General features: G+C 41.1%; 1 protein-coding gene across 9 annotated transcripts in view; it reads left to right on the forward strand.

The window, feature by feature from the left end:
• The window catches only part of MYH10 (myosin heavy chain 10), a 133,848-nt gene that overhangs the window by 98,886 nt on the left and 7,784 nt on the right, over positions 1 to 27,178 (forward strand). For all 9 annotated transcript variants that reach the window (XM_074320490.2, XM_074320489.2, XM_019745120.3 and 6 more), the window contains 18 exons: positions 12 to 81; positions 168 to 328; positions 804 to 912; positions 1,007 to 1,138; positions 2,041 to 2,247; positions 5,094 to 5,231; positions 5,718 to 5,841; positions 7,292 to 7,463; positions 8,705 to 8,917; positions 11,906 to 12,050; positions 13,446 to 13,652; positions 16,056 to 16,160; positions 17,384 to 17,536; positions 17,997 to 18,245; positions 18,515 to 18,727; positions 20,482 to 20,694; positions 21,772 to 21,933; positions 25,345 to 25,473. In XM_074320490.2, coding sequence (XP_074176591.1) covers positions 12 to 81; positions 168 to 328; positions 804 to 912; positions 1,007 to 1,138; positions 2,041 to 2,247; positions 5,094 to 5,231; positions 5,718 to 5,841; positions 7,292 to 7,463; positions 8,705 to 8,917; positions 11,906 to 12,050; positions 13,446 to 13,652; positions 16,056 to 16,160; positions 17,384 to 17,536; positions 17,997 to 18,245; positions 18,515 to 18,727; positions 20,482 to 20,694; positions 21,772 to 21,933; positions 25,345 to 25,473 — 2,902 coding nt within the window. The remainder of the gene's footprint in view (positions 1 to 11; positions 82 to 167; positions 329 to 803; positions 913 to 1,006; positions 1,139 to 2,040; positions 2,248 to 5,093; positions 5,232 to 5,717; positions 5,842 to 7,291; positions 7,464 to 8,704; positions 8,918 to 11,905; positions 12,051 to 13,445; positions 13,653 to 16,055; positions 16,161 to 17,383; positions 17,537 to 17,996; positions 18,246 to 18,514; positions 18,728 to 20,481; positions 20,695 to 21,771; positions 21,934 to 25,344; positions 25,474 to 27,178) is intronic.

Below are 27,178 nucleotides of genomic sequence, written 5' to 3' on the forward strand. Positions count from 1 at the left end.
CTTTCTTACAGATATGAGATCCTAACTCCAAATGCTATTCCTAAAGGTTTTATGGATGGTAAACAGGCTTGTGAGCGAATGGTAAGCTTTCCTTGGTTTTCCTGGTTTGTGGACTATTGATACCATCTTTCCTAGAGCAAAAAATAAACGAACTCTTTCTCTTTTAGATCCGGGCTTTAGAATTGGACCCAAACTTATACAGAATTGGACAGAGCAAGATATTTTTCAGAGCTGGAGTTTTGGCACACTTAGAGGAAGAAAGGGATTTAAAAATTACCGATATCATTATCTTCTTCCAGGCTGTTTGCAGGGGTTACCTAGCCAGAAAGTAAGTGGGTAATCATGAAAGAGGGAGGAATGTTTCTTCTGGGACAGATCCAAAGAAAAAGAGGGAAGTAGCTAATAAAGGAGGAATAAAGAGCGCCAGCAAAGGGAACATGAGGCACCTATTGTCATACTGTTTTCATTGTCTCAGGCAAGTAGGGGATTCGTTCATATCCAAGAGCGCACACGTATGCGTGTCTGAGTAAATGGCAGAAGAACGCTGTCTCAGGCAGCAGCTATGAAGCGAGTGCAGGGAATTCACAACAGATGCTTGAGCTCGCCTGAGCAAGCCCATGAGTTGTTAACAACTAGAGTGGGCAGTCAGTCCCACTGCCCCTTGCATTTCACCTGAGGACTTGATGAATGTACCCCCTCCCCATCCTAGCCAAATAATGTTTGCCTTTAGGAAGTGCTCTTACTACGATAGCTATTCAAACACATTATTCTTTGCATAATAATTGTTTCTTACTGTTCTCCAGGGCCTTTGCCAAGAAGCAGCAACAACTAAGTGCCTTAAAAGTCCTGCAGCGGAACTGTGCCGCGTATCTGAAACTCCGGCACTGGCAGTGGTGGCGCGTCTTCACGAAGGTGGGCTTCGGTGCTTCTGTCTAAAGAGCAGCATTTGACCAGTAAGAACCCGTAGGAACGAGATGTGATGATAAATGGCTTAATTCTGTCTCAGGTGAAGCCGCTCCTACAAGTTACTCGCCAAGAGGAGGAACTTCAGGCCAAAGATGAAGAGCTGTTGAAGGTGAAGGAGAAGCAGACAAAGGTAGAAGGAGAGCTTGAGGAGATGGAGAGGAAGCACCAGCAGGTATGTGCACTGACTTCATCAAGTCACACACTGCGCTGAATTGTTAGGAGAGCGCCCATTGATAAGGGAACTCATACACATTTAGTTATGAACAGCTATGCCTACCAGACCATCTTATGTGTATCATTCACTCCTTTCCAAAGCAGACATTTGAGAATGGAGGCAACAGATACATTATGCCATGCATTTGGGTTTATGTAAACCCAAATCAACCTTACTTCTTGCATTTTTGCCTTTGTCAAATTCTTTGGACATGCAGATGACCACGTCTGGTCATCTGTTTTTGGTAAAACACCCAGTATTACCACATTCCCATGGTTACTCGGGTGGGAAATAGAAAAAGTAAAAGCATGAGATAGTACAAGGCCACCACCTGCCTCTTCTCCAATGACAGTGGTCTTGAATCAGTGTCCCTTTCTTAGGCAGTTGTGGTTCATTGACAAAGCAGACGCTCAAGAAATGTTTATGGATAACAGTAATAGAATTGTAGTGTTCAAAGCCAAAAAGATTAACAGTAAAGTCCAAGAATGTCACTTGATACCAAACAGCTTTAGTAGTCACCATGAACTTTATTGCGCCTGAATATTTTCCCTTTCCAGTTTTTCTGTCCCTTTGTAAATTACTAGAAGAACTGGAGTTCTTAAAATAGCATGAATTTAATATGTGTTACTCAGGATAATTTGAAACAACCGAGAATGTTTTCATCCAGCTTATTCTGCTCCAGTTGAACTACAGCTGAAGGTACATTTGAAAGTTTTGCCAGTGACATTATATATTTTTAACTTTTAGTTTCTTGGTGAGGTACCAAAGAAACTCGAAATTGACCATTGAAACCTTGGTGGCTTTATCTCATGTGTACACTGGGGCAAATCATATCACTGGACACTTTACTGTGATTACAGCTTTTAGAAGAGAAGAATATCCTTGCAGAGCAACTACAAGCAGAGACTGAGCTCTTTGCTGAAGCAGAAGAGATGAGGGCAAGACTTGCTGCTAAAAAGCAGGAATTAGAAGAGATTCTACATGACCTGGAGTCTAGGGTTGAAGAAGAAGAAGAAAGAAACCAAATCCTCCAAAATGAAAAGAAAAAAATGCAAGCACATATTCAGGTATCTATGGTTTTTTATTTAGAATTATGTTTTGAGTTTTCCAGATGCATCTATTGAATACATAGAAGCTATGGGTTTCTATTGTACATTGAGGAGCAAAAGGAGTCTAGGTTGTAAGTACCTACCCTTAAAAATAAAATAAAACACTGAATTTAAGGTGGAAAAAATAATAAGTACCTACCCTTAAAAGATGACCATCATTCATAGTACACGTGTAATAAATTTTCTTCAAACAACAGATTTATTATTTTGGACAGGAATCTTTTTTATGTTCTGACGTGGCATCTTACACAATGCAAAGTGATTCAAAGTAGAAATCTCCCAAGATCCATAGACTTCTGTAGGGGACCTGATTTGTTCTTTGTGTTGGTATTAATAATTCTGCAGTTCACTCCATTCATTAGATAGGCACTTACTAGGTGGTTTGGTTCATAAGAAATGCTCAGCACTGACACAGGATGGGCCAGAAATCAGAACAAAATATTCAGCCTTTCCTGGTAGTTACTTTCTTATAGAGATACAAGCTACTCACACGAAGCTCAGCTATCTCTGGAGTTGAATGCCCAGTAGTTATTCGGCCTGTACCCTAGGACACACCCACCTCTTTCTCCTCGTCCCCCTCCCGAACCCATCTAACACGCTCTTGAGTGTCAGGGCTCTATATCCTCCCACCGTTGCTTTGTGGGTCCAGTACCAAACCTTTTTTCTTCCATGTCCCTCACTTCATTTTGTCTTACCCCATTACTTATCATTGCAAAACAGACAACTTGGACATTTGTGAAAATCACAAACGATATCATATTACTTCCTTGGCAAATACCCATATAGTAAATCATCTTTCAACATAATCAGCTTTCAACTATCCCATAATAAGTTAACGAATATCACAAAAGCTTAAAAAGTACATAACCTTTAATCCAGCAATTCTAATTCTAGGACTTCATTTTAAGGATAAATCAGTGGAAGCCATCTAATTATCTAGTATTAGGGGATTATTAAACCATGCTAATGCTGTACAGGAATACATATAAAGATGTTTATTTTCATGGGTATTTATAACATATTGATAGACAGTCACAAGAGTATATACAATCAGATCTTTTAAATATTTATATAAAATATAAGTTTATATTATATATATGATTTGATATGGGAATATACAGAAGATGAAGAATAACGTTCACCGACAACAATGAGTTTTCCCTGGTTAGGCATTATCGACAGTTTTTCTTTTATTTTCTTTGTTTAAGAACATGTGCTCATTTGAGTAATATATTTTACTTATGTAAGGGAAGGACACCAAAATGCATCTCTAATCGCCCAACCAATTTTTTTATATAAACTCGAAATTTTAACAAACTTCAGATGAAATGCTTGCATTTCTCTATTTGGAAAACAAATATGTCCTTGTAGGAATAGGGTTTGTTTTTGCTTTGTTTTGCCTTTTTAAGGCTTTTTATCTTCACATTCTTTCCCAAACTCTTATATTTCTAGTTTTTTGCACTATTATCTTAATTTATTGTCTCCCTTTGTAAATTCATCCAAACACATTCTAAAAATATTTGTGGTAATATTAAGTAATTATTAAGTATTGATTTTTTGTCTTTCATGAAATATCAGGGATTCTCTATTAACTGCATGGTCCTTAGGAAAACCCAGCCTTGTCCTTTCTTTTTGTCTTTTTGGTTTTTTTGCTTGAGGCTTTGAGAGATTTCTGATCTGTACCGTTGCAAACCCAAACTTTTTGGTTTGGTTTATTTGTAAGATTAATTTCCTAATTATGCTATTAATAAGTGATTACTGATTATTATAGAAAACCTAGAGAATATACTAGTCTCCTCCCACCTATCACCCCCATTTACTGTATCATTTTTGCTTGTATATACTTCTAAACAGATACATAAGGATTCATTTATTAATTGAAATTATACTGAGCATACTATTTTGTTCGCTGCTTTTATCACCTTTGGAAATGTGTGATGAAGGGATGCAAGTAAAAATCCAGACGGGGAAAAAAAATGACCTGTTTTGTTTTATTGTTGTTGTTGTTGTTGTTTTTAAACAATAGATGGAGAGCGAGAAAGGGAAGAGAAAGAAATATCAGGGAACGTAGAAATTAAAGATTAAGAGGCTTATCAGTCAATCACAATGTGTGAACCTTATTTAGATTCTGATACAAACAAATATATTTTTAAGTGGTCTTTATCTTTTACAGATGAAATATGATGTTTGGGATTTGCTTCCAGATAACCCTAGGGGAGAAGGGGGAAGGTAGAGGGGTAGTGAGGAAATGGGGTTGGCCAGCAGTTGATGCTTTTTAAGGTTGTCTGATGCCTCTGTGTGGGGCTCGTTATGCTACTCTGTGTACTTCATATGTGCGTTTGAAATTATTCATATTTCCCTGTGTTACTAATTATTATTCCAAAATAATGAATTTTAATTACTGTATGTTATCCCATTTTACCAGTATACCAACGTTTAATTACCAAGTCTTTTATGGAGGATGTTCATAGTTCCTAAATATTATAAATAATATTTCACTTTTTTTAATATAAATCGCATCTGTGACTATTTGCTGACATTGCTGGTTTAAAATTTAAAAGAAATGCTCATTTGCAAAGCTCGCTGCACCTTCCCATGCTGGCCTCCAGGAGTGATCCAGTTTGTACTTTAACCTGCAGTGTGTACGAATGTCTGTTTCATATAACTGCATTTCATATATTTAAAAATAGGCTTACCATTTTGAAAATCACAAATTGGTATTTCATCTTAATGCGCATTCCTCATTAATGTATGGGAGAATTCTGTGGAGAAAGTGGCGAGACTTACTGGCTCTTCTTCCCAAGGACCTGGAGGAGCAGCTGGACGAAGAAGAAGGCGCTCGGCAGAAACTGCAGCTGGAAAAGGTGACAGCAGAGGCTAAAATCAAAAAGATGGAAGAGGAGATTCTGCTTCTCGAGGACCAAAATTCCAAATTTATCAAAGTAAGAGAATATTTCCATTAAAAAGTTTATTTTGAAATGTGGAAAATACTTATGTTGATGCGCTCACTGAAAGCGACTTCAAACAGAAAATTCTCAAGAAGATTTCAGGCTCATTAACTTTCCAAGTCTCTACCTATCCTGTATAGATTTCTAAAGACACAGAAACCATTGAATTTTTTTTACATCCACTAAATATCCTTACAATCCTGTAGACTTTTAACTTGCACGCTTTGTACACGTTGATCACTCCTCGATGACTTGTTCCCATCTGTGCAAGCATTCATTCATTCAGCACTGGTTGTGGGGCTCTGGAGGTGGGGCAGCTGGGCCAAGCTCTAGGGGTCATCACCAAGATGAGTGAGCCTTCTTGCCTTTTCGGAGGTGATCTGTTGGGGGAGGCAGTGCCAATGTTACGTGTTTTCTGAGTTATACCTAACCCCAGTTGTTAGTTTGAATGCCTTTTCTGAAGCACTTTTTTCTATTCAGGAAAAGAAACTCATGGAAGACCGCATTGCTGAGTGTTCCTCTCAGCTGGCTGAAGAGGAAGAAAAGGCAAAAAACTTGGCCAAAATCAGGAATAAGCAAGAAGTGATGATCACGGATTTAGAAGGTCAGTGTTTGGGGCTAGAAAAATTTAGAACTAGGATTTGTAAGTGTTTAGATTTTACTTTAATCAGAACACGCAATAATAGAAAATGAACCTGGTGATTTCTAATAGTAAGAGCCTTCAGCTTGTGTTCAATTATTAAAATAGGTCTAGTCACCACATATTTATGATGTTAATAGAACAGCAATAAATTATCCTTTAAACTTTTACTTTTTAAAATTAGGTCCTATGATAAAATACATTGCCCTTTTGTACACATATTTGGGATCTAAATTAAATTTGAGTCCTACAGGCCATTGGATTTTGTGTAGGGTTAATCTGAAAAGTGCATCTAGGTTTCACTTCACAAAGGGGATGCTTCCTGACCCAAAAATAGGCAGGGACAGGAGAAACTGCTGAGGATAACATTCTGATGGCAAAAGTAATGTCAGGAAATCCTAGGAATTTTTGCAAAATGAATCATTGCTTTCTTCAAAAGAAAGAGAAGAAGATGGTGGACATTGGAAAGAGCATAGAAAACCTTCCCTTTGACTGGCAGCTAGAGGCTGGTATGACACTAGAAGTGTAACATGAGGGAAGAGCATGGCTCTTAATGCCCTGGGCTCATAAAGGTCTGTACAGGTACCTTCAGGGGCATGACCAGCCTTTCTTAATGCATTTGCTTTTCTGAGTTAGGTTTTTAAGAAATATTTAGGGTTTTGTTGTCCTTTGTATTGTTTTTAGTATATAGACAAAAGAAGGGATGCCAGTATGAAATCATGTTCATAAACCGTTTTTACCACTATGTGGGGTTCTTCTCCTAAGGAAGTACCCATAAAGCAGATGTGCCTGTTCTTTTCTCACCTGTTTGATCAGCCTGTGACACCCTGTCTCATCTTCTCAGCATATTGGTTCCTGCTGGAGAACACGAAGGCATATAGGCTGCATTATTGTGAGGAAAGCATTTGAATGGCACGCGTCACTGGAGTTAATGAAGGAATCACTATAGAATTTTAGAGGGGTGGGCAGGAAAGATGCATAACCCTCTCTCCCCTAGTGCTTGGGAACTGCAGTCTTGGTTCAAACCAGAGCTTCCTGGTGAAAGGGGGGTGGGGTAACACACCTGCCCTGGCCTCTACTGAGCTCCTCTCCAAACCTGGGCCACAGTGATGGATGTGACATGAGAAGGTTCCAGATCACATTGGCTCCAACAATGTGGGCTCACTTCCCATGAAAGGACATCCTTAGATCCACCCAATTTCTTCCTTAAAATTCCCTCCTCCCACTAATTTATCTCACCTTCAGTTTGATCTTAATGGGTTTCAAATGACTGAGCTAACAAGGACAGTGTTAACAAGGCAGTGACATGCTTTTGAATAAAATGGCTTATTTTCAACCTTAGTCAGTTGGTACTTGGAGTTTGTTCATACGGTGTGTCAGGTAATGTGTTGAAGGCTTGTGTCTTGCCTTAAAGAACGCTTGAAGAAGGAGGAGAAGACTCGTCAGGAACTGGAAAAGGCCAAAAGAAAACTGGACGGTGAAACAACTGACCTGCAGGATCAGATTGCTGAGCTCCAGGCACAGATCGACGAGCTCAAAATCCAGTTAGCCAAGAAGGAGGAGGAGCTGCAGGGCGCACTGGCCAGGTCCGCCGTCACTGCCAAGCCCTTTGCCTCGGACGTGCCACTGGGGGGCTGTTCTCAACAGCATGTCTCATGTCTAGGAGCAGACAAAACCCCCATGACAGTGACACGTCCTGGTTGTTGGGTATGACATAAGAACCTGAAAAACCCAGGAGTACATAATTTGTGTCAGGGTAGCAAGAAAATCTCATAAACCGTTCTCAGTAGTTACACTTAAAAATCATTAGTCATATCATGAAATCCATGGAAATTCTCACCAGAACAAGTGATTTTACCATATCCAATGTTTTTGTTTCTGCACATTACGGATTAATTTCAGTATGTTTTAGAAGTTTGAGAGGAAATCACTTTCAGAAATATTATCCCACATACACCCTTTAGCATCATTTGCTATTCAGTTCTAACCCATTCAGTTTTAGAATGGAAATCATATATAGTAAATATATTTATATCTAATTTTTCATTTCTTTATAAAGAGTAACTGTTTGACTACATGGTCATAGGACTTACAGTTTAATTTATAATTTCTTACAATCCAATTCTTATAACAGAAATTTTTCTGTCACCTGTCACTGTTTTACTTTGACCAGATTTTCTGCTTTCACTTACAGAGGTGAGAACTAGAATCTAGAATTAAATTTCTCCACCACTCAAGCTCATGTTCGTCAGCTTCCCCTTCGCTCACCACAAACATCCCAACTATTCCCAGTCAGAAATTCTACCAACATTAAATCACACACGTTAGCAAAAAGATGCATTATGGGAAAGATGAAGTGTAGGGTAGAGGGTGTGGAGGTGGTGTGTATTTTTCTTCCACCATATGTTCTAAGAATTTCTTTGAATTTGCTGATCTCTGTAGGCTGGTACCAATTTGATACACTAGACTGCTACCTGGAGCAGTGTTCTAATTATACTAACATATTACTTGAGGGAATTTTTTCATATTCTAATCATTAAAGTGAGGGGGGTCCGACCTCTTAATGGAGCTATTTAGCCCTTGGGAAAGCGGGCTGGGCTCGATTCTGATTCTAGCTCTGCCATGCCAGCTTTTGGGCCTTGAGATCATTGCCTGCAAATCTCCATGCCTGCCCGGCAGGCCCTGTGCAGCCGCTGCAGCCTCGTGCCACGGGCACAGGGCTGTGTAACCAGTGCCCTTGTGGAGAGGTGCTCAGGGTTGACTCACCTGGGAAACAGTCCATCCTACACCAGCTCTGAGTGCCTCTCGTGCCCGGTTATTTTAACAGGGGCGACGACGAAACGCTGCATAAAAACAATGCACTTAAAGTTGTGCGAGAGCTGCAAGCCCAAATTGCTGAACTTCAGGAAGACTTTGAATCTGAGAAGGCTTCACGGAACAAGGCAGAAAAGCAGAAAAGGGACTTGAGTGAGGAACTGGAAGCTCTGAAAACAGAGCTGGAGGACACGCTGGACACCACCGCAGCACAGCAGGAACTGCGGTGAGTGGGGAAGGCAGCGTGTGGCGTCAGCTGAGCTCCCCGTGAGGTCTGACCGAAATGCTTGGGGTGTGCTTGCTGTCTTTGTGTTGTCGTTTGGAGTATCCTGTCTCCCTCCTGGAAATCATGGCAGGGGGACAGGAATAAAACAGCAGTGGTTAAACACACCAGCCCACATGGGTAGGTAGATGGACCGATAGACTGAGGTGTAGAGACTGAGATATGATCAGAAAAGCCAGTCAGTGATGGCTGTCTTAAGGGGACAGACACACACACACATACACACACATACACACGGCTGGAAGGAGATTTATGCATAGACCAAGCGAGAGACAGACAGGACCAGGGGAATCGATGGACAGACACAGAAAGTGGAGGAGACACATGGTGGTCAGGCATCTGCCGGCAGCACCAACTAGTGTGAACAGTGGCAGGCCAACGAGAAGGGAAGTGCACCTTCACAACGATGAAAAGCAAGGTGAGTGCAGGTACGCAGATACAGGTGTGCATTAGGCAGAAGCATATGCTGTAACAGATGAGCCAACAGCCAAGTGTAGGCAACAAGATGGCGACCAGCACAGGCGAGCACAGTCGGAGGAGTTTCACACGCCCTCACCCTGTCAGCCTGCAGAAAGTCTCAGGAGAGCTACAGCAGTGACCAGGTGAGCAGAGCAGGCACAGGGGCCGACTTGTGGCTCCTGCTGGCACACAGATAGAATTCTCTTCGTCTCCCAGGTTGCCCTCTTCCTGACAGTCTGCTCCCTCCTCAAGACTCAAGTTGCCAGGTCCTTAAGGCCCACCCCAGGGATCCCCAGGTTGCCTTGGCTTGTAGATTTGGCACACGCGCCTGCCAGCTGTTCTAGCGTGTGAGTGATGGGAAGAGTAGCCTGTCACTCTAAGACGGTTCAAACAAGAAGGACAGAAGGAATCATTTATGGTCAGGTGTGGTCAGAGGCAGGAAGTGACCTGGAGCAACTGGGAGGGAATGTGTTGTGGTGAAAGCCAGAGGTGCTCATCCGGGTGCCTGGACCTGGAGAGAATGATGTCACCAAGTCTGCAGAGGAGCTGCCCTGAGCGGTAAGACAGGTCACATTGTAGGTGTCAGGAGTAGTAAAGAAACGGAGGTGGTGAGCCTAAGACAAGGACTTGCCTACGGATATGTGACGACAGCAGCAATTCAGAGGTCGTGTCCCCAAAGAGAGCTGCTGTTTCAGTTGGAGTCCACGTGAGCCAGGCAGGGTTAGAGGCTTCCTACCCCACCTAAGCAGAGTAGCTCTGCTTTTAGCAGTTTTAAGCCCTGGCCTTCTCTTTAAAATACCTGCTTTTTTAAAATCCAGAAACCACTGAACTAGACTTTGTTGAAATATTTATCCTCAGCTGGTGTTTTGACCACAATAGAAAAAAAAGTTCTGATCATTTCTTCCATTCAGCTCTTGAAAAAAAGATTTTTTTTAAGACAGTACAGTTCACCTGTACATGTTTATTAAAACCATGGATATGCTCAAATACAGCTCTCATTGATTCTGTTGTGTGAAGAATTTTGCTTGCTTACAGCCCTGATAGTTAGCATTCTTCTGAGGACTCAGGCCATTCCCCCACCTCTCCACTGGTTCTTCCCCGAGGTATCACGTGATTAGTATAAAAGTAACATCCTCAGCAAATCAAATGCTCTTCAGCGGATTCAGTCTTCAGTTGGCATGTTCGCTGTCTTTAGGACAATAATGAAGATTGCAGAGGACTGGGCCAAACCAATGCATGTCTTTCACCTCTAGTGAACTTGTTGCTGAGCTAGGCTGGACCACAAAGAGTTCTTAGTGATTCCTTCTGTCTGGCTACATGTACTGCACAGGCAGCAGCTGCCTGGGCCCCTTTTCTCCTGGCACAGCTGACCTCAGCCCTCTAGATCCCACCACTCGACCAGTAAAGATAGGAAAATGTGTCCACACAGGAGTCAGCATATAAGTCACTGTTCTAACTGGTGACTGGTTTGAAGTATAGTTAAGTGGTTTTAAAGTATAGAGCAAGTTTGCCAAAGTTATGCTTCGGGATCATTGTAAAGTTACAGGTGTTTAAGCCATTGATGTTCAGACAGCGCTTAGCAGGAGTGATATTTACCTTACTGGTTTCAGGCTTTATCAAGCTCTGTGCTTAAAGATGGTGCTCAATCGACAGATTTAAAGACTTACTTGTCATCAGGGTGACGTCTCTTCTAGTTAGTGAAATAACTGGTTTTTCAAGTGATCCTAAATATGTTATAGCAAATTATAAAAATATTAGGAAGCCGTGTAGAGACATTTAACACTAATGTGACCTCCATATTCTAAATTCAAATTAGATAAAACCTCAGTTTATCTCCAGACACTCAAAGTTCTGTGGTCTTGTACCTGCTGTGTTCTCACATCAAACTCTAGAGACCCTTTCTGAACCCGGCATGCAACCCTTCAACCTGCCTTCTAATTTTCCTGTCCCTCCGCCCAACCTTAAGTCATTTCCTGATAGAGTTTGGGGAGGATATTAATTAACTAGAGCTATTTCCCGTGAGTGATTGATAAGAAAGGCTGCTGCTTTTGTCAGGGTGCAGCCTCCTGACTGATTCGGCCTTTTAACTCCGCTTAGCTTTTGAAAGCCTCTGGGATTCCCCCTTTTCCGGTTTTATTGAAATGCCTGCTGGTGCTGTGGCAGGCAGTTTGGCATCTGGTAACCAATTTCTGACCCAATGCACCGAGACTGCCCAGAACAGTTTGAAGACACTTAGGGATGTTACACTGTGTATTGATTGTAAGTCAGATGTGGAATGAGAGTTATTCTGGTTCTGGAAGGATTCCTAATACCACAATAATGGATGCACCAGCCTACTATAAAATAGCATGTCAAATAATTATCAAAGGAATTAATGTAATGTTTTTAAAAGCAGCATGTGTATGTGTGTGTGTATTTTTAATTTAATCAGTTAACTAATTCTGAGCTTTCTCTAAAAATGTGCTTCTCTAGTACAAAACGTGAACAAGAAGTGGCAGAGCTGAAGAAGGCTCTTGAGGAAGAAACTAAGAACCATGAAGCTCAAATCCAGGACATGAGACAGAGACACGCAACAGCCTTGGAGGAGCTCTCGGAGCAGCTGGAACAGGCTAAAAGGGTAAGCGAGACCCTGCCACGTTTTAGAGAAAGTCACCCATCAGACTTCCAGTCAGTATGGAGATTAATCCCCACCCTTTGTACAACACTGGTGGGCTGATGGAGAACCAGTAGCCCACAGGCAGCTGCTTTCTGGAAACGCACTGCTTACCTGGAAGAGCCATTTGCCCTTGATCATTTTAAAGAACTGGATCCATCCAGCTACCAGCTCAAGTCACATATTCCTCCCAATGTCTCCTTTCACTAGTGTCGTTTTTCTCCTGATGACTTAGCTTAAAAACCTTGCATAGTGTGAAGTCATTGTCTCACTCATCTGCTGCCAGCAAGTCACCATGTCCTGCCGGTATTTCAAGTATTGTTTAGACTCCTCTCCCTTCTCCATCCCTCCTCTGATCTCACGCCACCATCACATTGTTGCCACTCATTTCCCTGTCCCCTCTTCCGTATCTCATACGTAGGCTTTCCATCCTGATAAAACTTCATTTCCTTTATGCTCTAACTCGAACTATCCTCCTGGGCGTACTAGTCTTCTTCCTCCGAACTTCCCAGCCGCCCTTTCCTTCATGCTCTTTGCTCTTTTCTCTGACTTCCATGTCTTTCTCTTCTCTGCCTGTCCACATGGCACCTTTTCATTTAAACGACAATATTAACATTTACTAAACATTTACACTAGTATGTGTCACTCACTGTGCTAAGTACTCTACGTGCATTGCCCTCATTAGCCTTCATTACAGTCCTGTGGGGTAGTCTCTTATTCTCACTCAGAGGATGAGGACGAACAGCATTAAGAAATTAAGCCAGTGTCACACAGCTAGTAAGCGGAAAGGCAGATTGAAGCCAGTAGTCTGGCCCCAGAGGCCCCGGTCACCCCCAGCTACACTGCTTTGAAAGCCCATCCGAAGTCCGGGTCATCCCTGAGGTGGTCCCTGCAGAGATGCAGCCTACTGTCACCAACACGCAGTGCTTACCGTGTTATATACTAACTACCTTATTGTTACTCAAATGTGTCCTTGTGCTATCTTACCCCAGCAACAAGATTTTCAGCTTCTTGCTTTAAAAAAAAAAAAAGTGACAAAACTTGTTTCATACAAAGGATGACATGAGTGAATGATTACTCTTTGGACAGGACGTATTCAGTTTGTTGCCCACAGCCTGCCCTGAGTACAGTGAGCCCCTAAATAGCTGAATCTACTACCCTAAGCAGTGTGTACAGATGTGCTCCCTTCTGTAGAACTCTTCACACTCAGAGTACAACAGAGGTTTTCATTCATTCATTCAACAAATGTTGACTGCGAGCTCCCTATGTGTCAGGCACAATCCTACAGAAACAAAAAGCATGCCTCTTACAGAGTGTTGCAAAAATGCTAGTACATTGTTTTCCTCTTTCCTCTCTTAGTTCAAAGCAAACCTGGAGAAGAACAAGCAGGGCCTAGAGACAGACAACAAGGAGCTGGCATGTGAGGTGAAGGTGCTGCAGCAGGTCAAGGCTGAGTCTGAGCACAAGAGGAAGAAACTTGATGCCCAGGTCCAGGAGCTCCACGCCAAGGTCTCAGAAGGAGACAGACTCAGGGTGGAGCTGGCTGAGAAAGCAAATAAACTACAGGTGAGCCTAGAAAGCCTTTACTCTGGACGTATCCTGCAGTAACGTAGCCATCGTTGACCATTTTATTCCTCTGTGGCCGTAAGAGACCCGTGACTAATATGCTACGTAATACCTTACAGTTGCCATCACAGGTAAATATGTCCACCCATAGGTCCCTACTGCATATTACTATGGGTATTAAATAATATTTTAAGAATAAGAGAACATGAGTTGGCCTTGCACCTAATAAATTCCACATTGAATTGTGGGTATAGTTCTTTGAATGATTTTAAGCACAACTTCAACTTCTTCCAGTAGTCTAGTCAGTAAGAGAACAGAAACAATGGGCAAAAAAAAATTGTATCTGGAGTTTTTCTATACACTGTGGTTGAAGTATAAATTCATTCAACCTTTTCTAGAGGACAGTTTGGCAGTTTTGGTGTCACAAGCTTTAAAAATATGAATACCTTTGGGCCCAATAAATTCATGTCTCATAATTTATCCTAGGGAAATAATTAAGGATGTGCACACGTTAAACTTTAAGAATGTTCATGGGATGGCCAGTTAGCTCAGTTGGTTAGAGTGTGGTGCTAATAACACCAAAGTTGCTGGTTCGATCCCCTCATGGGCCATTGTGAGCTGCGCCCTCCTTAAAAAATAAAAGACATTTTAAAATGTTCATTGCAAAAGTACATAAAAAAGAACATAATTGGAAATAACTTTAATGTCTAAGAATGGACTTCTATTCAATCAATAAAAACAATGTAGTAGATCACTATTTGTCGGTGAGAAAAGGTATACATTGCTGCACTAAAAAAAAATGACAGAACTGTGTTGCTGGAAACCCAGGACCTACCCCCCTCCCCCCGCCATGGTTCAGTCATTCACTAGAACTCCAGGGCTTAGCATGAGTCCTACGCGTAGTTCAGGCACAATGAGCCATTCTCTCATTTAGGGAATGGTAGGCGCCCTCTCGAAATCACAGTTCCCAGAAGGCTTTCTAAGGAGAGCATTCTCGGGCCTCCTCTGTTAACTCTTTTCTGCATGTGTATGGACTGAAATAGTGCTCACAAATCCAAAAAGATTTTCCTAAAAGAGAAGATGTTAGAAACAGCGTTATTAACTATATGTACCGTCAGGAGGCAAGGCACGTAACACTCGCAGCCCCATGCTACCTGCACCAGCATACATTAGGCTCCTTGTGTATGCTCTCTCGTTAATCCTCTGGGGGCATCTGGCAGACGAGGAATGCTAAGTAGCTTGCCTCCCCTGGGGATTTCCCTGGCAGTTTGCAGAGATCGAGTTGAAGGCAGGAGGTCTCTGTCGAGTCCAGAGGCCCCCACCACACTGTTGCCAAGACTGGTAAAGGGTGGGCTCTCTGAAGGATGTTGCTAAAATGAGTAAAAAGAGAAATGTCATCAGGTTGAGTAACATGTTTAGATTTGTACTCGATATGCTTTCCCTTTACCAGTATGACTGGAAGACAAACCTGAATGAAGGGGGGGGGCTGCTATCCCTTTTGAGTCCCTCTACTTATACCCACTGTCCTCACAAAAAAAAAAATGTAAAAAGTCTTACACCATGGGGATGGGGGGGTTATTTTAGAGCTATCATTAATTGAGGAGGAAAAAGACAAAAAAATGTTTACTACATTATTCATTAAATCTGATTATAAGAAATAGCTAAATATGATAAATATATAATACCAGATTTTTAAAAATTTTTATTGAAGTATAATTGGCGAACATTATATTAGTTTCAGGTGTACAGCATAGTGATTCTACATTTTTAACCTTACGATGTGATCACCACAAGGTCTAGTAACCATCTGTCACTGCAAAGTTATCACAATCTTATTGACTTTATTCCCTGAGCTGATACCAGATTTTTTTAAAGCTTAGAAAGAAATTTGGACTGTGAATAGAATTTATACATTGAATCTCTATAGTAAAGTTTTCACGTTCTAGAAAAATATGAATTATACTTGCCCCTGAAAGCATATGGTTACTGAATCTTAGTGTGAAAAAGGATCAAAATAACACACTTGCTGTTCTTAGAGCCTCTTCACATAGGATAGCAGCCTGTTTCAGAGGATTTCGTATAATTTTTGTCTCTCCATGATTAAAAAGCAAGGTAGTAAACCAGTCAGGAGAACCCCCCTCCATGTGTGGCTTCTACAGTTTTGAACAACCTGTCCTTTCAGTAGGTAGAGACTATTACGTCGTCTGTGGCGGCTGGTTTGGGCATTGTTTGGAGGTGTCAGACTTGGTGGTGAAAGTCTTCCTTAATCAAATTTGGCAGTTTTAAGTTCACCCCTCCTCCCCCAAATACTGCTTTTTTTATGTTCATTTAAGAATGGTGATTCTGGACCCTTTCTATCTGCTTACTGTTTAATTGTATTTAATCTTTTACTCCTCCTTGCAGAATGAATTGGATAATGTCTCAACTCTTCTGGAAGAAGCAGAGAAGAAGGGTATTAAATTTGCTAAGGACGCCTCTAGTCTTGAGTCTCAACTACAGGATACACAGGTATTCTAGGGGGAGTGAGGGACCTTTTATAATAACTACGGTTTCTGTAATCAATCAGTTGGTGAAACATACTAGCCCCAGAATTGCCTTCTTATCACCTCTTTCAGATTTTATGCTGTACGTGTATTTGGAGCCATCTTGCATTGTAACCGGCCTTGATACTCGGGAAATCTCTGAGGCTCAGTGTCTCGATACAGAGCCCTTGGTTCCTGAGTCTCGCAGGCACTGGGGACCTAGGAGGGGGCTCCCGCTGGCACCATGGGTGCTGCCTGGGGTGTGGTTCACCACATGGTGTAGTGGGCCTATCGCACACCTGTGTATTGCTGGTCATTTTAAATAAGATTGTTTTGTTGTGGTTGAAATTTCATTACGCTGCCCTAGGAGAAACAGTCCGTTTTGTAAAAAGGTGGGTTGAAGCTTGCTTATGCTTCCTTTTAAAGACTTGTGTCAATCATTTGTTAGGGATGTTTTTAAGGCAGATGGAAGTTAGGTTACTGACTCTGATAACATAATAATGTAGCAATTTTCTTGGAGTTTTACATTTTATTTTTATTAAATTTGCAAACTATATGGATGTGTGTTTGCCAGGTTCTGGATTAGGTGCTGAGGATACAGCGCGAAAACCTCAGACAAACAAATTGCAATAAGTAGGCACTTGGGGACAAGTTCATTGTAATTATGGCTTGTGCTGTGACAGGGCACATTCTCGTTAGTGAGCTTAAAGGAGACAAAGGGCAGATCACAGAGCTCTGTGTACCTTTGTAAATTTTAAGTGTGAATGTAATAGGTAAGACAGGTTTGCATTTACATGTTAGAAAAATTACTCTGGCAGAAACTATAAAGGACAAACAATTGAAGGGTTGCTCAGTAGTGGAGGTAATTCTCGTGAGAAATGTAAATGCCTGGACTAAGGCAGGCACAGGGGCACGAAGAGGAAGGGATTCTAGAAGAGAGGAGATGAGGAAGGAAGGCGTCTCAGACCACGCACAGGTGCCCGGCCCGGGCCCTGGGGGCGGTGCTGCCATTCCTCCTGAATGAGTTTAAAGCACTATGGTGTTCACTTATCATGTCACGTGTGTTTTAGAATCATTTCCGTTTATTTGTATCACTGGGTACTTCTCATGCACTGGAGGTCTCTGTTGTTCATGACTTGTTTTTAATAGACGTGTTTTGCTTGGGTGTTTCATGTAACTTAAGTCCTGACCTTTGATCAAAATCAATAGGAGCTTCTTCAGGAGGAGACACGCCAAAAGCTGAACCTGAGCAGTCGGATTCGACAGCTGGAAGAGGAGAAGAACAGTCTTCAAGAGCAGCAGGAGGAGGAGGAGGAGGCCAGGAAGAACCTGGAGAAACAAGTGCTGGCTCTGCAGTCCCAGGTGTGTGTGTCCGCTGAGCTGTGGTGGCCTAGATGTGTGTATTTAGCAGCTAATGTCCCCATCTGCTGCACTGCTTCAGTTCCATTTGGGGCGGTTAATTAGGTTGTCCTAAATAAAACTCGTAATTTATTTGGTTACTTGATAATTTTATTTTTTAAGTGTTTTTTTTTCCTTTGACCCAGCCCAATGCTGATCCTATGCTAGCCATAATGTTGGAAGCATTTAAAATAGAGACATAGGACTGTCAACTATGTAAGGTTTTAAGCCAATCATTTTATAGGTTATTCGCTAAGAAATTAAGTTAGTCTCTAAGATTAATTTGCTCATAAGTCACATAGTATTGATTTACATTATTTCTTCTCACAAAATATTGAAAACAAGTCTTTTTCTTTTTGCCTCAAATGTGAAAACCAGTTGCGTTCTTTAATACTGATCTTTTTTCTCTTTACATAAAACCTAGTTGACTGATACCAAGAAGAAAGTAGATGATGACTTGGGAACAATTGAAAGTTTGGAAGAAGCCAAGAAGAAACTCCTTAAAGACGTGGAGGCGTTGAGCCAGCGCCTAGAGGAAAAGGCTCTGGCTTATGACAAGCTGGAGAAGACCAAGAACCGCCTGCAGCAGGAGCTCGATGACCTGATGGTGGACCTGGACCATCAGCGCCAGATCGTCTCCAACTTGGAGAAGAAGCAGAAAAAGTTTGATCAGGTGTGTTGTCTCCCAGACTCCAGGACCAATGCCGTACATTGTTTCCTCCTTGGCAAAGCTCTCGCTGTTATTTTAGTTTAAAATAATATTGTCCCATTTCAAAGCAATACACATTTGTAGTAAAATTGGTAAAAGCTGAAAAGCAAAAGGAAGGAAATAAAGAGCACACTCCTCTGGTAGCGTCTTAGAAATGAGTCACGTGATGAATGAGAAGCGTTCATGTTGCCTCTGAAATTGTTGGTAATATTTCCCATTGCTGTTCCGTGTAGCTGTTAGCAGAAGAAAAGAACATCTCTGCTCGCTATGCAGAAGAGCGGGACCGAGCCGAAGCAGAGGCCAGAGAGAAAGAAACCAAAGCCCTGTCCCTGGCCCGGGCCCTCGAGGAGGCCCTGGAGGCCAAGGAGGAGTTTGAGAGGCAGAACAAGCAGCTGCGGGCAGACATGGAAGACCTGATGAGCTCCAAGGATGACGTGGGGAAGAATGTGAGTGTCCCTGGGGACTGGTCCCTTCCAAAGGGGCGCAGGCAGGTCCTTAGGAGCGCCTGAAGGACCTGGGCGTGCCCAGCCGCACAGCGAAGTAGTCTAGGAATGGCTTAGCTTGTGTATAAATATGGGATTAAAGTCTCCTGGGATAAACTCAGATTTTCTGCAGTCTGTTCTCGGTGCGGAGTTCTTGTAGCTGCACCTATAGGTGGAGAAGCTTTGTTTCTTGTCCCTTTCCCGGGCCCTCCCTGCCCTAACCTGCATGCTGGCAGTGACCTTTAAACAAAGGATTTCACTGTTCCTGAGTCACAGGTAGGCACAGGTCCCCTCAGATAGAGGGTAGCAGGATCTGTCTACAGAGTGGTGACCTGGAGAGAGCTGGAGACTGCAGCTCTCTCTGACGTGGGACTTCTCAATGAGACGCCATTGTTTTCTCTGAAGACTTCACATGCTTTGGGGATTTATTCAGTTGGAAATTTCTGTGATACTATTTATCCTTCCACTGCACACATCTTCTACAAGAGCCGCAATGGTTTTTATTTCTCCTACATACGCCCCTTAGTATGTGATGTGTTGAAGATAGTAAGCCCAGGCCAGGAGTCAAAACAGATTCAGGGCTTGGCTTTTCCACCAGCTTCCATTCTAACCAGGAGAAGCCATTTAACCTCTGTAAGCCTAAGTTTTCTTATCTGTCAAATGGACATTATATTTGCCCAATTCCATGAAGCTACTGCAAATGTGCTTTGGAAAACATAGTCCTCTATAAAGTCTTGTTTTCATGGGCTATGGGCTGTCTGGCCACATCCTAAGGGAGGGAAGATGGTCCTACCTTCTTCCTACTGGGTCTCCGACAACCTCGTGCCCAGCGGACCAGCCCCATGGACATGAAGAAGCGACCTAGAGTAGAAATGGCTATGATTACGTAGTAAAATGTAGAGAGAACTCCACAGTTGATTCCGTTTTCTTGTTCCATATTAGTATTTTCTAGAATAATTGAGTCACACATTTATTCCACAAATATTTCCTTTGCCTATGAAGTGCCAGACAGTGCTAAGAGACATGGGCCCTTCTCATGTCATAAGTCTTCCCCTACCTGCCCTTGTGAGAGCTAACATGGCCGTGAACCCCAAAGGGATACATAATAGCACCTACGCATGCCTATCTGAAGGGTTGTCTTGGGGATCAAAGGGGACCTGAGGCGGAAGCACTCAGCATAGCCCTTGGCACAGAGGACTAACTAGGTCAGTGTTTATGGTGGGGATACTTGTCCAGAGAAAGGTCAGGAGTCTTTTTTAACCACCTTCCTTTGCAGGCCTAGCATACCTTAATATATGAATGCTTACACATGTGCATTTTCAGTACAAATGATCTTTTCCATGGCACGAAGGGCTGTACTGTATGTAGTACCTGTTACACAGACAGCAAGTAAATGGCCAGTCAGCAGACAAGTTCCTCTGACACTATGCTCTTTTCATTGTTCTCTAAAGCTCTCTCGGTGTCAAGGTCATCAGAGAATAATGTATTGCTTACAGAGCACGTGTAAACAAAGAGGTCGGTACTGTCGTTTAAACGGCATACTCTAAGATGCAGAATAATAGCAGCAGCCACGGAGGGAGAGGGAAGCATGTGAGTGCTGTCAGGAAGTGGCCCAGGGGTGCCCAGAGCGGCCGACGTGCCATGTGGGGCCTATAAAACAGGGAGACTGCTGTTCTCTGCCAAGGGACAACTCTCTCTCGATATTTCCTGTGGTTTAGGTTCATGAACTTGAAAAATCCAAACGGGCCCTAGAGCAGCAGGTAGAAGAAATGAGGACCCAGCTGGAAGAGCTGGAAGATGAACTTCAGGCAACAGAAGATGCCAAGCTTCGCCTGGAGGTCAACATGCAGGCCATGAAGGCCCAGTTCGAGAGAGACCTGCAAACCAGGGACGAGCAAAATGAAGAAAAGAAGCGGCTGCTGATTAAACAGGTCGGTCATAGGAACTGTGGCCTCCGGAGCAAGCACTTGTCATCCGCAACGCCACGTGTGGGGTCAATATCCTGTTCATTCCCATTAGAACACATTAGCTGGAGTAAAATTGATTTATTTGGTTACTTGATAATTTTATTTTTCACAATTTAATGTACTTGGTTTTGATTTCCTATTTCTCAGATAATATCATTGCAAGGCCCTCAGGGGAATCTCGAGGGAATATGTAGTTAGATTCCAGTTCTGTGAGTCTTACAAGTATGGGTGAAGGAAAGAATCAGAACACACCTGATGAGGTGATGCAGTGTATTTCTGAAGTTCCGATCACATGCCCTCATTAAACCCCTCTTTAAAGTGGTTTACATTTTTACAATTTTCTATTTAAAAAGTTGCTGGGCACTTAGGATTTGTATTCTTTTCTGAATGTATGTAAAACTTCTAAAAGTTGACTTCAAAATTTATCAGTGGATATTTTGACATGTCCTTGGCGTCCATCGTATCAAGTCTTAGATCTGGGATATGTTTAATTTCATCTTATTTTCATTCCACTAATATTTACTGTACTAGTCATTTGTTGCTAGATAACAAATTAGCTCAAACTTAATGGCTTAAAACAACACTTGTTAACTCACAGCTCCTGTGGGTCAGGAATTCTGAACTGACTCAGCGCCACGTCACCTGAAGGCCTGGCTGGGGCTGGAGGATCCTTGTTCAGCCGGCTCCCACCACGGGGCTGGCCCGAGACCTCAGCACCTTGCCACGTGGGTCTCTCCACAGGCTGCTGGAGTGTCCCTGGAAGGAACTTCCCCAAGAAATTGTCCCATGTCTTCAATTTTGTTGCATCACCTAGAATATGAGCTTGAGATCAGGGACTCTGCCTTCTTAGGGACCCTTGGAATAATGGAAATTGTGTGTACCGGGTATTGTTTTTAAAGATCTATCTGAACAAAATTCAGCTACTGTGGTTTTCTGTTAATAATAACTGCTGTGTAGCAGAGAGCACCTGTGCAGAGTAACCAGAGCCCTTGTATGATGACAGGCTGCCTGACCAGGCATAACCCCGTTATCGTCTGTTAGGTGAGGGAGCTCGAGGCAGAGCTGGAGGATGAGCGGAAACAGCGGGCACTTGCTGTTGCTTCAAAGAAGAAAATGGAAATAGACCTGAAGGACCTTGAAGCTCAAATCGAGGCTGCAAACAAAGCGAGGGATGAAGTAATCAAGCAGCTTCGCAAACTTCAGGTATGTGCAGCCACCGTCAGTCTTTGATGGTGTCATCTGGCCCTACTGAGATCAAACACGACAGGACCTGTGAAGCTGGGGAGGAAAGCTCGCCATCCTGCCAGGGAGTACAGTGGAGCTGTCACCTTTGGCTGTGGGTTGGGGCAGCAGGCCATAAAGATGGCATGTGTGTACCTGCAGTGTCTACAGGATGTGCTTGGCCCCACTTAGTGAGTCTTGGACAGGTGGGGCATCTGCCAATAGGAACATGCTCTTCGGGCTCTAAACAGCTACTGGTGATGCTGAACTAACATGGCCACTGAGCCACCCGAGGGGAAGGTGATGCTGCTTCTTCCTTATTCCTGAGCTTTAGTAATCTTTGCAGTCTGACTTAATCACACCTTTTACTACTCAAATGGCATGCCAGTTTTAGCTATCGCAATGACAAAAAGTGATTTCTATAATAACGCAGTATTAGCAGAATGTATTGGGCCCGCCGCACATAAACAGGCACAGCTTCTCTGCGGGGGATGTTTGTCAGTTACGACAAAAGCTTTAGAAAACTTCCATCCCTTTGACCTCGGTGATTCCACATCTTTAGAATTTATTCTAACAAAATATAAAGATGAGAAGAAATATTTATATACAAAGGTCATAGCTGAAATGTTATTTCTGATAGCAAAAATGGAAATGACCTAAATGTAAGTGGACTGCCAACCATTTAAACGATGGAGATATGTATGTAATGACAGCAGGGCTTAAACGAGTAAAGAAAGGTACAGGATAGGGCAGTTTAGTTTTTTGCATATAGACATGTAGATATACATAGAAAAAGGTTGAGAAGGGAAAGTCATCTCTGGATGATAGGTTTATAAGTAACTTACTTGCTTCCTTGTACTTTTTTTAAAAGCTAAATACAAAGGTTTTTATTTTTACTAGCTAATTAGAAAGATTTAAGCTCATTACAAAAAAAATAACATGACTTTAATAGCTTTATTGAAACATAATTCACATACCATACGATTTATCTATTTAAAGTGTTTTCAGTGTTTTTTCTTTAGTAAATTCGGAGGGGTGTGCAACCATCATTAAATTTGGACATTTTGGTTCCCTCTAAAAGAAACCCTGCCCCATTAGCTGTCACTGCACTGTCTCTGCCACATCCAGAACGAATCAACCACTGACCTACTTTCTCTCTGTATGGACAGGCCTATATGCTGACTATTTGATATAAATGGAATCATACAATCAACACTTAGCATAATGTTTTCAAGGTTCATCCATGTTACAGCATAAATGAGTACTTCATTCCTTTTTATTACCCAATAATATTTATTCCAACGTATGGGTATTTGTACCACATTTTATTAATCCATTCATCAGTTGATGGACATTTGGGTTACTTCAACTTTTTGGCTACTATGAATAATGCTGCTACGGACATTCACATACTTGTGTGTACATGTGCTTTTAGTTTTCTTCGGTATATACCTAGGAGTGGAATTGCTAGGTTATATGATAACTATTTCATTTTGACAACTGCCAAAACTTTTCAGTGACTGTACCATTTTACATTCCTACCAGCTGTCTATGAGGCTCCAATTTCTCTACGTCTTCACCAACACTTGCTATTATCCATCATTTAATTATAGTCATCCCAGTGGGTATGAAGTGGTACCTCACTGTGATTTTGATTTGCATTTCCCTAATCACTAATGATTTTGAGCATTTTTTCATGAGCTTATTGGCCATTATCTTATTTGGAAAACACGCCTTTCAATCTTCCAGTCATCTTTTTGAGTTGTCTCTAATAATTCAGTTGTAACATTTCTGTATATATTCTGAATGTTTCTTATATAAGATAAATGATTTCCAAATATTTTCTTCCAGTCTCTGGATTGTCTATTCACTCACTCAATGGTATTGTTTACAGCACAAAAGGTTTTAATTTTGATGGAATCCAGTTTATTTTTTTGTTTGTTTCTTGTGCTTTTTAAATTATATATGAAACCACTGCCTCTAATCCAAGGTTGCGAAGATTTATTGCTATGTTTTCTACTAAGAGTTTTATACTTCAGCTCTTACTTTAAATCCATTTTGAGTTAATTTTTGTTATATGGTTTCATATATAAACCTAACTTCCTTCTTTTGGATATGGATATCCAGTTGTCCCAGAACCATTTGTTAAAAAGACTGTTCCTTCCCCCATTGAATTAATTCTATTGCACTGATCTATATGTCTGTCCTTATGCAACTATCACAGTGTTGATTATCGTAGCTTTGTAAATTTTGAGATTGGGTAGTGGGATTTCTCCAACTTTGTCAATCTTTTTCAAGATTGTTTAGCTATCCAGGTTCCTTACCATTCCACATGACTTTCAGGATCAACTTGCTAATTTCTGGGGGGGAAAAGGGAGGTCCTGTTTGGATTTTGATACTGCGTTGATTCTGTAGATCAATTTGGAAAGTATTATCATCTTAACAATAGTAAGAATTCCAGTCCGTGAATATGGCCATCTTTCCATTTATTTAGCTATTTAATTTTTTTCAATGATGTTTTATAGTTTTTTATGTACAAGTGTTATACTTTAGCTAAATTTATTAAGTATTTTATTCTTTTTGATGCTATTTTAAGTATAAATGCTTTCTTAATTTGGGGAATGTTTATAATAATGTAGAAATACAATTGATTTTTGTATATTGATCTTGTATCCTGTAACCTTGCTGAACTCATTTCTTAGTTCTAACGGGTTTTTAATGGATTCCTTAAGATTTTCTAAGTACAAGATCATATCATCTGCAAATCAAGTTAGTTTTTACTTCTTCCTTTCCAATCTGGGTGTCTTTCATTTCTTTTTCTTGGCCTAATTGCTTTGGCTAGACTCCATTGCAATGTTAAACAGAAGTGACAATGTCAGGCATCTCTGTCTCACTGCTGATATTAGGGGGAAAGCATTCAGTCTTTGAACATTAATATAATAGCTGTCAATTTTTCATCAATGCCCTTTCTTGGAGTTGAGGAAGTTCCCTTCCATTTGGCTTATTGAGTATTTTTATAATGAAAGGGAATTAGATTTTGTCAAATGCTTCTTTTAAAATTTGAGATGATCATATGGTTATATTCCTCTTTTGTTGTCAAAACAACCTTGCATTTCTCAAATAAGTCCCACTTGGATGGTGGGATATAATGGCATATAAATATACATGGTATATAATTTTTTATATGTTGATGAATTCAGTTTGCTATTTTGTTGAGGATTTTTATATATATGAGGTATTGGTCTGAATGTTTTCTTGTGATATCTTTGTCACTTCCATGTGCTTTTATATTTACAATTACCTGTATATTACTTTAATAATCTGGAAAAATATATGTGTTTAAAAACAATGAATGAAAACTACCCCAAAAACCTTCTTCCTGTTTATCCTTAGGCTCAGATGAAGGACTACCAGCGTGAATTAGAAGAAGCTCGTGCATCCCGGGATGAGATTTTTGCTCAATCCAAAGAGAGTGAAAAGAAATTAAAGAGTCTGGAAGCAGAAATCCTTCAATTGCAGGAGGTTTGTTTACTTATTCATCTATTCATCTATTTGTTCAACAAATATTTGCCCTGGCAATTTTTCCAAGATTACATATGTATACACATACATACATACATACATACATAAAATATTAAGATAGATTTTATATATATATATATATATACACACATATACACATACATACATACATATATATGTATGTATGTGTATATATATATATAATCCATCTTAATATTTTTGTAGCCTAGTGTAATTAATTTCACTACCCATTGTTTATGTTACTGGACTATCTTATTGCTTCAGTTCGACAAAGTGGTCACACTTTGTTCATGTATATTCATCGTTTTACACAGAATCTCTATTTGTGTGATACTTAAAAGGAGAGAACTGTGTTTCATTGAATCCCTAAGTGAATCATTTTGTAATCCAACAATTCTTTCATTTATCTCTTTTGTAAATTCTCATGGAGAAGTATTGATGAAGGGTTATATATAGTATGGGATTGATTATGTCAATGTTAGGCACACTTGAATATACATTTCTGTTTATTTTTAAAAGCTTTATTGAGGTAAAATTGACATACAAAGAACTGCACATATGTAATGTGAACATAAATTTCTATATAAATAAAGGATGATCAAATTTATTTAAACCTAGAAAGAGCAACTTAAGTTTGAAATGTTATCAGTTAGTATGAAAAAGACTCCCAATACAAACACCTAGAAATGCTGGGCACAAATGTTACCAAAGAATTATAAATGCAGGGTTGAGCCTGCAAGAAAGAAAGGGAACTCAACTCCTAGTGTCAGGAATGAAGAAGGAACTGACAACCGGATGAGTAAACACTGAGCAGATCCTGAGATTACCCTGACAGCCCACTTTTGGTTTTGATCCTTCTTTGTTTATTATTTAATTAATTTTTGCTCTTACCTTTATTTCCTTTGGATGTTTTTCTTTTTCTGACTTTTTGAGTTGGATGGACATTAATTTTCAAGCTTGCCTCTTGTCTAATACATTCATAGAACACTCTAAATTCCCCTCAGAGTACAGTTTTCACTATATCCTATCTGTTGTCATTTAAATTCTAAATTTTTCTAATTTCTGTGATGGTTTCTTCTTTATCCCATGAATAATCTAAAAGTGTGATTTAAATTTCAAAATGTGTGACATTTTTCTTTTTCTTGGTTGATTTCTAGTTTTATTGCATTATGATTAGAGAATATTGGGAGTCGAACAACTGTAGGGCCTGGAATGTCAGTCTTTATATATATTCCACGTATGCTTCAAAAGAACGTGTGTTCGTCAATGAAGTAGAATGTTGAAGATCTATGTAGCTCATCGTGGAGGTTATCAGTGAGATCCACAAAGGTGACGAGGCCCTGGGAGCCTGCCTCCTGGAAAGCTCCTGGGGCATTACCTAAGTATCCAAGCACCCTGCAGCCCAGCACTCCAATTTTTTCAGAAACCTGAAAGTGTTTATTTTAAACCTTCAGACAAGGGATCATTGCATTAGGGAGAAGAGAAGAGACTGATCTGGAAAGCTAGCCCTGCCCTTCCCTCTATTTCTCTATTTTGCTTACCTCAGACACCTTTGTTCATCCAGCTTATGGGCCCTAGGGGCCTCTCCTTTTTCCCATGGGTCCCTCAGCCTGCCTGCAGCACACCCAGCCGTGGACAGGAAGGGCCCTTGCTGAGCCCAAGAGAAAGAACAGCAGAGGCCAGA

Source organism: Rhinolophus sinicus, chromosome 12 (genome assembly GCF_057876585.1).
Source record: "Rhinolophus sinicus isolate RSI-liver-muscle chromosome 12, RSI-T2T, whole genome shotgun sequence".
NCBI classification, from domain to species: Eukaryota; Metazoa; Chordata; class Mammalia; order Chiroptera; family Rhinolophidae; genus Rhinolophus; species Rhinolophus sinicus.